Source organism: Thermobia domestica, chromosome 2, assembly GCF_964235325.1.
Source record: "Thermobia domestica chromosome 2, izTheDome1.hap1.1, whole genome shotgun sequence".
Classification (NCBI taxonomy): Eukaryota; Metazoa; Arthropoda; class Insecta; order Zygentoma; family Lepismatidae; genus Thermobia; species Thermobia domestica.
In genome coordinates this window covers 300,907,055-300,919,856 of record NC_137455.1, presented here as the reverse complement: position 1 = coordinate 300,919,856, position 12,802 = coordinate 300,907,055, and the positions used below count along the sequence as shown (strand labels likewise).

At 35.9% G+C, this 12,802-nt stretch overlaps 1 protein-coding gene across 1 annotated transcript in view; it reads right to left on the bottom strand.

Moving 5' to 3' along the window:
• LOC145679466 (uncharacterized) overlaps window positions 1–12,802 on the bottom strand; it is a 312,009-nt gene that overhangs the window by 42,318 nt on the left and 256,889 nt on the right. The window contains exons 24-25 of the mRNA XM_081750046.1: window positions 7,372–7,463; window positions 5,897–6,079 (exon numbers count right to left, since the gene is read on the bottom strand). Of these exons, the coding sequence (XP_081606172.1) occupies window positions 5,897–6,079; window positions 7,372–7,463 (275 nt within the window). The remainder of the gene's footprint in view (window positions 1–5,896; window positions 6,080–7,371; window positions 7,464–12,802) is intronic.

The window sequence follows — 12,802 nt, the reverse complement described above, 5'->3', positions numbered from 1 at the left end:
ATAAAACGTCCAGTAGCACTAATATGAAAACGGTTGAAGATAATAACGGATGAACAGAATAAAACTCCTATAGAAAATCACAGAGGGTATTTATCATTCCAGAGCTCAAAAATGTTGCAACAGAAGAGAAGATGATTCGAGTTAAAGTGTCATAATGCAAAGGACGAAATTTAGTTTCTAGAAAATCATCGTTCTAACGTCCTCCTTAAGTGGGTGAAGCTGGTCGGGTAGGAACGGTGAAATTGCAAATGAAAATCTTAGTTTTTACAAATTGTATGTACACAACAAAATTATCTGAAATGTGGTTTTAGAACAGATAGATGTCTGTAATGCACCCAAGTGTTTCAAAAAAAATCATACCTATTGCAAGTAAAAGTGAGGTTCTCATTTGAGATTTTACCATTTATTCTCGCTTCACCTACTTACGGAGGAAGATCGGAAAGATAATTTTCTAAGAACTTTGACTTCCTCTTTAGCATTTTGTCACTTATACCTTAATAATCTTTTTCTCCGTTGGATTATTTTCGTGGCGTGGAATGATAAACACCCTCTGTGATTTCCTATACGAGTTTTATCCTGTTCATTTATCTCCAACCGTTTTCATATTAGTGGTACTGGACATTTTATCGGATACAGGCACCTTCTCTTGACAGCCTTTCGAAAACTTTGACCCATATGAACAATCTTTTGCCACAACGCTGTTTAGTGTATGAAGATCTATCGAACGAGGTATTACTTGTCCCATATTTCCGTTTAAAATTTCTAAGTTGGGCCTGGGCCCCCATTAAACGCGGCTCTGGGGGCACCGCGACATCATCATTCGATTTGCCCCATGGTATTTCTTATTTGAGTTTTTATTCATTTCATTTGTGTTCAACCCTTTTCGAGATATTTCCATGGAAAGATTAAAATGGGCCATCCTATATTATATATATATATATATATATATTATGGATGGCCAATTCCGGAAAGTAAAATCGGAAAATTCCGGATTTCGAACAAATTCCGCAATTCAGAAAAATTCCGGATTTCGGAAAAATTCCGGAATTCGGAAAAATTATTTTTTCTTTTTGTAATCCTAAGAATTTTCAAATGCAAACGAACAAATTTCCTTTTTGTAATCCTAAGAATGTATGATGCAAGTTAAGCTGAAACTTACATCCTAAAGTATACACTACTCAATCTTCCCATGGTTAATGAGATGAAGTCCAAAAGTACGATGTACTCCTAATATTTAATTTTTGTTTTACTGTGATATTGTCCAAAGGTAAGACATATATCACACTGAGATAAACAACTTGGCATAATGAAAATGCTATCATACGTAGTTTTCCAGAAAATCGTGAGAAACGAATTTTTATGAAGTTAAAATATGCGTCGCTTGTTGCCAGAGTGATGCAATTGATAACTTTTATGCTGGAATAATCTTATTATTATTATTATTATTATTATTATTATTATTATTATTATTATTATTATTATTATTATTATTAATCGTTTATGTACTGTAAAAGAAAAATATGAACCGTTAAGTAGTAGATTTTATCTGTTGTTTTTTTGATATCTTCTAACAGTAATAACAAATTGTTTGTAAATACGCAATGACTATCAAGGACAATGGCATATTAATGTAAGGACTACTCTGCAGACTAGCAATAAACAATAAACAATAACAGATAAACAAGAGTTGCAAAAAAAAAAAAAAAAAAAGTAACTAACTTGGGCACGTCAGGGGACATCCACATTGCGCATTATGTTCGCGAGAATATAGGGACGCATTGAGACTCTAGCAAAGAGCGTGGTGTTATTATTACTCAAAGGGCCGTATGATGGAGGCATTAACGTTAATGTTAATGGCACTAATGAGCACTTACTTGCTCTAACGGTTAACCTCATTTTTGAGATGATTCTTAGAAGTGGGCGTGTTGGCATGCAGTTAGAAGACTTATATCCATTATTTAAAATGCGCCCGTTATCTGTGGAGTACTAACGATTTGCGTCACTATCGAACACTAACGTAGCACTAGCGACGTTTAAAGTCGAAATTGGGGTCTAACATAAGTGGCTTGCCAATTTCACGGACATTATATTTTCCTTGAATAAGAGAATTTTGCGCCCAGGAAATTTGCGCCCTACCACAAAAATAGGGAAAAATGCGCTCGCAATATATTTGCACTGGGATGTTTGCGCCCTACCCCTAAAAGAGGAGAAAATGCGCCGGCTATATATTTGCACTGGGATGTTGGCGCCCTACAATTCAACTTATTTTTGTATTGTGTAAAGTAACTTCCACTCACACTTGAACTAGGCTTGCCTCTCATCGTCTCAGTGAGTTACTACATCCGTTATAATATTCCGAACAAATGAAAAAAATACAATTTTAGTTCACTAAAGGGCAATCCATACAAATACAATTTTTCATTATACTACAAAATTTACAATAAAAGTATAAATGACTGATATATAATTATTTATTAATATAATCAAAGAGTATAATTTAATCTACAAAAGGCTGTTTGGCTCTACCCAGATATCTCTGTTCACAATCCTTGCGAGTTGTTTGGCTTTTCAGGACACAAAATATAGAAAAGAAAATGTAAAGTGAATGTAAAATCAGGTCAGTAATATTATTAAGAAAACTATGTACAGTGTGTTTACTTGCTGGAATTACACTTCAAACACACAATTGCGTTCAGTCGTTCTTTCAGAAAAAATGTTCCGGGGGGCACACTTAGTATTCCGGAGGGGGGTCACTGGTGGTACTATTCTATTTATTATTATATTATAGGCGTATTATTTTGGTCTCCTTCGAGGGGACACTCTGAGAGCTCTGGGGAGGCCAGTGTTCCCCCAAAATCATCTCTGGAAGAAGCAGTGATTGCGTTGATCCGTTGTGTTCTTTTGGCTTATATTGAAGTTTATTCTCTCCTTATATAGCCACAATGAAAATAAATCACAAATGGCATGGTTGTGGGGGGAGGATTGTTTATGCTGTAATGTCAGCCCCTCCGAAGAAATGCGTAAGCTCGAATAGGTTCTTTTATTTCGCAGGGCTCAAACTTCCCGGTGGAGGTACATCGCAGGCGCAATTTTCCCTGTTCTTGAGGTAGGGCGCAAATTTCCCAAAATTCTCGACACCGTTCGAATGACCTCGGAAGACTATATCTTTTTCAATACTTTTTTATATCCTTTTACTCGAGATTTCTTCATAGCTTCTTATTAAAATACTTACTAACATATCCTCATTTTATTGTCCTAACCAATCAATATGGGTATGTTGTCAGTAAAATATTGAGATTGATCGAGCCTCTGGTGTGTAACCACAGTATTTCATATCATCTCCCCTATTAGAAATCTTGGCTAAACGAACCAATATATGTTGCCAATAAAATAGTTTAGAATGATTGAGCCCCTGGTAAATAACCACAGTATTTCGTGACAGACCCCCCTTCCTATTACCATATTCTAGCTACGTGCCTGAAAGCTAATTCTCTACATTCTTTACCAAGCACACATTTTCTAAAGCGGAAAATGCTCTCTAAATACCTAAGCTCATTATTTTCAGCAGATGCACAAATTGGGTAACATTCTATCTACATGAATGTTATATATGTCGATTACTGGAAACCGCTTCTCGCTGTCTATTACCATATTTACTATATAATGATTAACGTTAAAGCCGGAAATGGTTGATTTGTACCGCTTCCGGTTTGAATATTACATTCATCAGGGAACTCGATTCTTAACTATTGACTCTGTACATCATGGCCAAAATTGATGGTAATCCATCAGATAGTTCTTGAGACTGACTGTTTCACTGACGGACAGAATGAATATATGGCTATAGAGTTTTGATAAACTAAATTCGTTAATGAGTGATGATGGAACAATATAAGAAAGGAAACCAAGAGTACCACCGGGAAAATTTTCGAACACAAAATTAGCCATCGAAAACCCACATGTCCTGGGTTAGAATACCATAGATGAAAACTCTACCACTGAATCATCAATCACCCGCTTATTAGTTTTATTAATTATTATATTAATATAAATTAATGAATGCCTGCTTATGTTAATTATTCAACAATTACATTGTATACTTCGTAAAGTCAAAAATTATAAATTTGTATTTACTGTACATAGGTATGTTGACAATAAGCGAATGTTATTAGAATATTTGTTGAGATTTCTTTTCCTTCACTGCCTTTCGTCTGGTTAAAAAGTAGTTTACAGTGCTTTGGAGCAGCTGCAGGTGGGAACGCGATAATGTTTGAGACATACCGGCGACTTTTTTGTGTGTGAAAATAAGACCTTCCTCATAAACCAGTAAATAACTGCAGTTGCAATTGTCTACGTAAGTGATAAAGGCATATTCAACTACAAGAAACTAATACAGTATATATATTCATTGTTGTGTTTTTCTTTTAACAGCTACTAGCTAGGGATGGCCAATTCCAGAATTTTTACTTTCCGGAATCCGGAAAGTAAAATCGTAAAAATTCCGGATTTCGGAAAAATTCCGATTTTTCTAAATTCCGGATTTTTTCCGAATGTCGGAATTTTTCTGAATTCCGGATTTTTCCAAAATCCGGATTTTTTCCGAATTCCGGAAAGTAAATTTTCCGATTCCGGAAAACAAAATTTCCGGAATCCCGATTCCGAAAAATTTTGGTCATCCCTAATATATATATATATATATATATATATATATATATATATATATATATATATATATATATATATCGCCTCCCTCTCCCCTAGAATCTACCATCAAAGGGAAATAACAAAAAAACTTTCCAGTCTCGAACCTTATCTATGTTCGAAGTTTGACTGAGATCGGTTAGGTGGTTCAAAAGTTATTAAGTCACAAACTTAGTCATTTTTATTTTTATTTATATTGATTTTTGTATATCTCCTCCTTCTCCCTTACGTTGCTCCGTCAAAGTGAAATAATAAAAAAGCATCCTAGGTTTGAACCTCATCTATGTCAAAAATCTGATCGAGATTGGTCGTTTGTTTCCAGAGTTATTAAGTTTTATTTATATTTTTATAACTCCCCTCCCTTAAGTTTTACTGTCGAAGTGAAATGATTAGATTTATTGATCATTCTTTGGACCATATTACTGTACATTTGTACAAAATGGTATAGAACTCGTCGGTATGAAAACTAGGTACAATATTTCTAACAATTACAATGCTGTTCTTTAACAATTTATGAAAATATATCTAGGGTACAGCAATTCCACAATGTATCAGGGCCGGCCTTAAGCCGTTTGGACCGATTGCTTCCAATCGGCCCCCTTGTCTAAGGGGGCCCCGCGCTATTGCCGACTAATCTACGCTCCGATGCCGTTTTAACAGTATATTAGGCCAAAGAGCAAACAAGTATGGTGTGGTCCCTATGACTAAATTTTGCTCCGAATACTCAATGCTCAATTTTTTTTTCTTTTGTTTGGTTTAATACAGCCTGAAATTTTATCCAATGCAATTCTTATCCAATCTTTCTACCTATCAAATGTTTTCTTCCCTTCTTTTAAAATCCTCATCCAACTGACCTGGTTACTCGTTCTTCCATCAAAATTCCCAAAATGGCGTAGGAGTGATAAATGAATGAAAGCTTTGTAAATCTCCCTACACACTGACAACTTTTGGTTCGTGATTCGAAAGTTAAATGTCCCCTTATAATATATTCAGTAAAAACGAAATCAGATCTTTCACTTTTTAAAACAAAAATCCACATCGTTTTGAATGGTAGAAGGACGCTCAATAACTGAAGCGCTTTTAGATAATATTAATAGCACATACTACAATAATAATTACTTTAATGTTGTTGATCGCCAAGATTGTCTTCGAAGGACATGAAAAATGAAACAACAGAATTACAAGTAGAACTTACCTCCGGAACTGGGGAGCTATTTCCGCTTCCTTCATCATTCAAAATTTCATCACGGGGATTGACCTCGCGCCTTCTTCTTTTGCATACTTGTGAAGTTTTCGTTTCTTTCGCTTTCCTTTTTAATTTCGACGAGGTAGGGTGTTCTCTGTTAAATCCTTTCGCTTGTGAAGGTTCTTCCATATCCTTATGAACAAAATAAACATAGGTTCAAAATTATGCTTATAAGTAGTTCAATCATGAAAAGAAAAAAGTACACAAATATGAAACAATACGTCTTTTACGCCAACATGTCGATGGCCAGCCCCCATTTCAAACAGTACCTTCATTCACATATGTTGTGGGTCCAGATATATAGCAACGTTGCATTTTCATTTAACATGGGGCGCATAAAGAGTGTACAGCCCAAACGGCTCGTCCGACTTCAAAAATTCCTTCACTTTAGACTGTGTATATAGAGATGGTTTTTCCTCTTACATTTTGTTATAACTCTGATAATAACAGAGTTACCCTATGTCAGGGGACCTTTGAGACACCCTGTATATATTCGTTTTCAAAATTTGTTAAATAAATATTTCTTTTCAGTCGCTTTTCTAATCGTAAATGCTGTCAAAAAATGGTAAATGCTCTCAAGAGTTTCTAGATCAGTTAACACTTTCTGATGAAACAAAAATTACATTAATAGTAAAGCAAACTGCTAAAGTTCCAACACTAACTGCAAAGGGGAACTAAAGACAATTTGGCAACACGTAAGACATCTTCATTAATGTGTGATGATGCGCGTCTCACGAAGTTATGACTTTTTAGCTTCAATGGTAAAATGTTAAACAGTTATGAAACTAAAATTTATCGTATTTGAATTAAGACGGTGAATTGAGACAGTATGCCTTGAATTTGATTTTTGACACCCCTCTTGCCTATCAAATGACTTTCGTCCAGTTTGTCTTACGTTTGGAAATGTGATGAGGGAGAATGTTGTGAATCTCGTCCTTATGTAGGCATCACAACCAAAACAGAGACAAATGACAAGGTTCACAGTAGACTACGCGACTGGGATCTCTGGACCATGTCACGTTCAGAAGGTGGGTTCTCCTGGACAGCTAGTCAATAAGTTCTACGAAGTATTTCAGGCAACATTTTTGCCAGTTATTTTTAAATGGACCATATACGAGCGTTTCTGCACGAATTCAATTTGTGCTTGCCTGGTCACGACCTCTTTGGTATGGTCACTTTCATTGTTAAGCTTTTTCCAGACATTCCCAATAACAGTTCATTTTTGTGCAGTATTTCACTAGCACCAACACAACACCTACAAACATCTACATTTACAAACTGATATAGCACTAATAACAACGACAGGTTCTTGTTTCTGGCGCAAATACACATACGACAGCAGCGCTGCGAAATCGGTTGGATTTACATCGATCAGAGTTACATTTAATTAATATTCAAGTAAATAAGTAGTTTTAAATACATACCTGGTCGGTGATGCTATTTGGTATTCGAGGAGAAATGTCTTCCAACGCATGCTCTCTGGGAGTAAGTTTGCAAGACTTTGAAGTTGCAGCAACTAAGTAACAAAATAAATAAATAAATAAATAAATAAATAAATAAATAAATTATATATATATATATATATATATATATATATATATATATATATATACAGTGGCGTATTTACGATTTTGTTTCGGGAGGGGCTTTGCCTGGAAATGTGAAAATTCTGCAAGATATTTAATTTACTTTACTATACTTTGTAAGATTTCGGGGGGGAGGGCTTAAGCCCGAAATCCACCCCCTAAATACGCCACTGTATATATATATAGGGAGAGAGAGAAAATAGTGATATAACTAGGTTGAAAAGAAAGGAAGTACCCGACAAAACACGGCAACACGATATTATGTATTCTAATTATTACATGGTCTGGGATCGAATTACGACTTTTCGCATTATTTATTTGACTGATTCATTGGAATTTAATATTCCTTTTCAGCATTGAAACTATGACGCGGAACCTACTACAATGAAGGATTAGAACAGCGTTCTTGGTTGTTTGGTCTGGAGTTAAGTGTCCTTCTTAGCATTGAGGCTATATTGGACGTGAATCTAAAGACTACGTGAAATCCAAAGCACATGAGCTACCACCGAGCACTGAACAGGCTTGTAATTAATCTGTTACAAAGTTAATGATTACATTAATCAGTAAAAAATTTTGTTAATTTTTAATTTAATGAATTAAATTTTGCAGAAATTAATTTTTCTCGAAATATATATTCTTCAAGATTTTTTTTTTTTCCTTGTAGGAGGTTCCTCTTTTGAAATAGAATAATTCAGCCTTCTTTTACCAAAATAGTTTCAATTGGTCTTGGTCCTCGACTCAGACTTTGTAACAATGAAATCATCATTACTGAAGATTATTTATTATATAAGCGACTCGGGGAAGATCATGGTAACCTACGATTTTTAAGCTTCTGAGTAAATTAAAAAAAGAGAGAACACAACATTCCGCCGCGATGCATTGTAGCCACATGTCAAATAAGCTTTCCCTCCCATATGGAGATACACTTCTAAATACATTTCCTAATTTCAGCAACCTACGAAGTATTCTCTGATCCGATTCCAACCCATTCCATCAAATAACTCAATTTCCATGGAGATGGTGCTTACCATTATCTTTCTCGGGCCGCTCATATGATGGCCGTTACGATTATGTTCACAAAGTATGCACGTTCGTGTGGGCCAAAATAAAATGGATGAATTATTAAGAACAAAAACGAAAATAGCGAATTTAAGATGAGAGTTGGTTCTACTTGGTGAGTATGTATGAGGCATTTTATATACGTTTGACATACACACACACACACACACACACACACACACACACACACACACACACACACACAAACACACACACACACACACACACACACACACACACAACACACACACATACATACATATACATATACATATATATATATGCGCAATTGAATTAGATTTAGCTGCAGCTCTAAGGAAATGATGTGTTCAGCCCGGCGTATGTAATAGAAGAGCATGACATATAACATCGAGGGCGTCAGAGCTTGTACGGGGTCTTTGAGTGACAGTTGACTACAGAATGGGCAAGACACGAGACACCAGCGCATTTGATCGCTGTCTGATTGCCGGGACCAGACGTATGAGTTACTCCATCTTCGAAGTTCTCCAGACTCAGGGTTTTCCAAGAGTAGACTCTGGTTTTACTGTATCAAGAGCAAAATCACCCCCGGCAGGGTTAATTGTCGTAGTGTTTAACGCGTTGATGGCAAGGGTCGCTGTTTGGTAGATCGAATGATAACTGTTAGACGGGCCACAGTGCGACAGATCACTAGTCAGTTCAATGATGGACAACAATGATGTCCGAGTGGCCATACTATAAAGAATCATTTCCTCACAATGAAGTACAAAAGGAAATGTCCCTGAGGGTACTACTGATTAACATTTGTCACAAGGCACAGCTGACATGGACAAAGGAATACCATCATTGGACGCTCCCATCATAAAAAAGATTTCCATGACAGATGAGTCGAGGTACCAGTTGATACACGCCGAGTGCGTCGTCAACCACATTAGGCAATGAATTCCTATTCCTCTTTCGAGTGGAGTACAGTTCAGGCTGGTGGTGGTATTTTCGTATGAGAATTGTTCACGTGGGATAAAATGAGATCCATGATACTTCTTACAACGCCCCTAGCCGGTGAAAGTTAAAAATACCTGCTGCCAGATCATGTTCATTCCTTTGTTCACGTCCAGCACCCTGCAGGCGACCTGTATCTACCGCAAAAACAATGCTCCAGCTCATCGCTCCCGAATTGTACCTGACTGATTCGAAGAGTACTCCACGTACATGAAGATGTTTCCCAGGTTCCCAGGTAACTCCGAACTCACTCTAATTGAATACACTTGGGATGCTGTTCAGAGGGATGTGCGTTGTCCTAAACACAGCTCCGACTAATCTTCGTAGATTATAGGAGGCTGTGCATCTATTATGGAACAGTACAGCTCCCCAATGCTTCTGGTGTTTTGTGAGTCCATGCCACACTGCATCGCCGCCATCAAGGCAAAAGAAGGTACTAAATGAATTCAGTTCCTCACGAGTGCACTTTCAAATATACACGGTGGACAATTTATCTTGATATGCCCTTGTAAATTTTAAACTATAAATAATGGTCAAAAAACGCTGAAGTTACCCACCATTCAAATGTCGGCAGGGGACACTATTTGACATACTCTGTGATACCACAAGGTTAACAGTGTTGCAAACCCACCATAAAGTTGAATTTCTTCAAATGTAACTATGTTATTACACATTTTAAATCTACATGTGAAGAGAAAACATATTCGTACAGTACCACAGTTGTCACGCAGTGCTGCAATATCGAAAACCAACACATTTTGGATGCTTCTATAACAGTAATAACGCAGGTGAGGTGGTAATGCATACCCAAAGTACCTTAATAACAAATAGTACGGTCATCATATGACATATTTCGAACAACTAGAAACAAAATTACAAAAAATTAGAATCTACATATTTAAGGACTTTATTTTTTTTTAAAAAAAAAAAAAGCATTGAAATAAGTATCACATTGAATTACGTACATCGTTTCCAATAGACATAAAGATAATGATGTAGTTTACAGCAATTTGGTATCCCAACCCATTTGGGATATATGAAAAAAATTTAATATTTGAAATTTACTTAAATGGTGTATTTATGGGAACTTTTTAAAAACAATTTTTGATTTACTTTGCTTCTACGACAATACATTACTTTTTGGTAGGTGTAGGAAAGTTCTCGGAATTAAATGGCTGTAAGCAACGTTGCAAATCAAATTGCTGTAAACGACATTGTAATCTTCAAGCCTATTGAAAATTATCTATGCAATTGAATGAGGTACTTATTTACGCAGTTTTTCGAAACAAAGGTTTTTAGGAAAAAAAATCATATTTTCAATCCATTGTAGCCTTGTTTGTATTCATTCGAAATCCGTGATATCATGATCACAGTATTAGACGCTAAAGTATTTAGATGTGCAGTCCCCAGCCTGTCTCATTAGCACTATTACTGCTGTAGAAGCTGCCAAAATTTGGATGTTTGTGATACTGTAATAACACCCTTAGTTTGCAACACCGAATAATAAATGCAACATTGTAAGTTTTCGTTTAGCATGTAGTCCCTCTTTAAAGCAGTGATGCTAACCTGAAACATTATAAAATCCCATCTCGAGAGGTAAAAAATTCCATTTTGCGTTTGAATTTACCATGTTATACTAATTAAAAGTGTGATATAATATAAAAAATTAAACTTCTGTGTCTTTTCACTTTTTACAATATCTAACTGAATTATTCGCAAATTTTGATCATTTATCTTTATAAAATAGTTTATAAACAAATGTTTTCCTTAATCGAGAACCAGTGTATTTTATTGTGAGAAATGTAGTATCTATGTCACGATTTTTTTTTTAATCAACTTCTATTGAACGTAACGAAACGTACAAACTTCATTCTCCACATATTTCCAAAAATCCTCAAAGTTGATTACTTCTTATTTATCATAATATTTTACTTTCTCTTTCATTCGTTTGTTCATTTCTTTTATTTTCTTTTGATTTCTCAAATCCCGATCACAAATTCGGTGCCTGGTTTTTGAGCATCATATATAATTAACTCACTTTACAAACTACTTCCACTAACGTGCACTTTTCCTGACGGAAAACAAAGACTTCGTGTAAAGACTTCGAATTTGATGATTAATATCGATTTCAACTTTATCTTACTTTATTATGTCTACTTTTCACCCGTAGAAAACTTCGTTGTGTGCATATATGAAAAATCCCATATTTGTTGCCTTTTATCCCTTTCCGAAAAATTAAAGGCAAAAAACTCCCACAAAACGGGATTTTCCCTAAAGTTGGCATCACTGTTTTAAAGTCTGCAGCAGTCGTGCATACAGCCGTGTCTTACAGAGTTTCCACCGTAAGCCTTACTCATTCGACAATGATTTCGTCTGTAAGATGCCTTCTGCTTGAAGCAATCGAATTACATATGTAGATCACACTTGGCGGGCGCTTCGATTGCACTCGATGTTTTCACATTGCTATATTATATACAATGTTTGAATGGCAGTCTGTCTATCGGGAGGGATGGGGTAACGTCCAATAAATAGCTTTGTTTCATCACCTCACCTGGTTCTCCTCCTTAACGGAAGTTTAAAAAAAAATAAATAAAAGACCTCGTAACAGATTGTATCCATTGCTATTATTTGTCTTTTAGGATACATGCATATACTATTTGTAAAACAAAGCATTTGATTCACCACTTGGATAGCACGTACCTTTGTATTCTTCAGCTTTGAAAAACTCACCAATTTTACCAGGTGAATATAAAGGTATTATCTCGAATAAAGTCCTATTTGCCACTTTCCTCAATATATTCAAGAAAAGAAGAGCATCTCGATAGAATTTCAATTGGTTCCCAAATATTCTCATCATACGGATCGCGATTTTTTAAAGGGTTATGCTGTGTGTGACTCAGGCTTATGACACAGTCCAGGCTATGGACCCTGCCATATATCTTCAGTCTCTCCGAAGTTTGACTCGGCACGTAATTTGAAGCCCACGATCAGTCTTCCAGAAATTTCCTCAGTTTTAGAATCCAATGACGGGATTGGTACGTCTTCAAAGGGCATGGTCGTTTTTGTTCCACGACGACTAACGTTGAAACCGAAAAGGGTTGATTTCTACCCCTACCGGTTTGAATAGAAAGAGAAGGTGGATGCTGAAACCATTGCAAACATCCGCTTCTCGATATTACCGTTTTTGGTGTATGATGATTATGCTGAAACCAGAAATGGTGGATTTCTACCA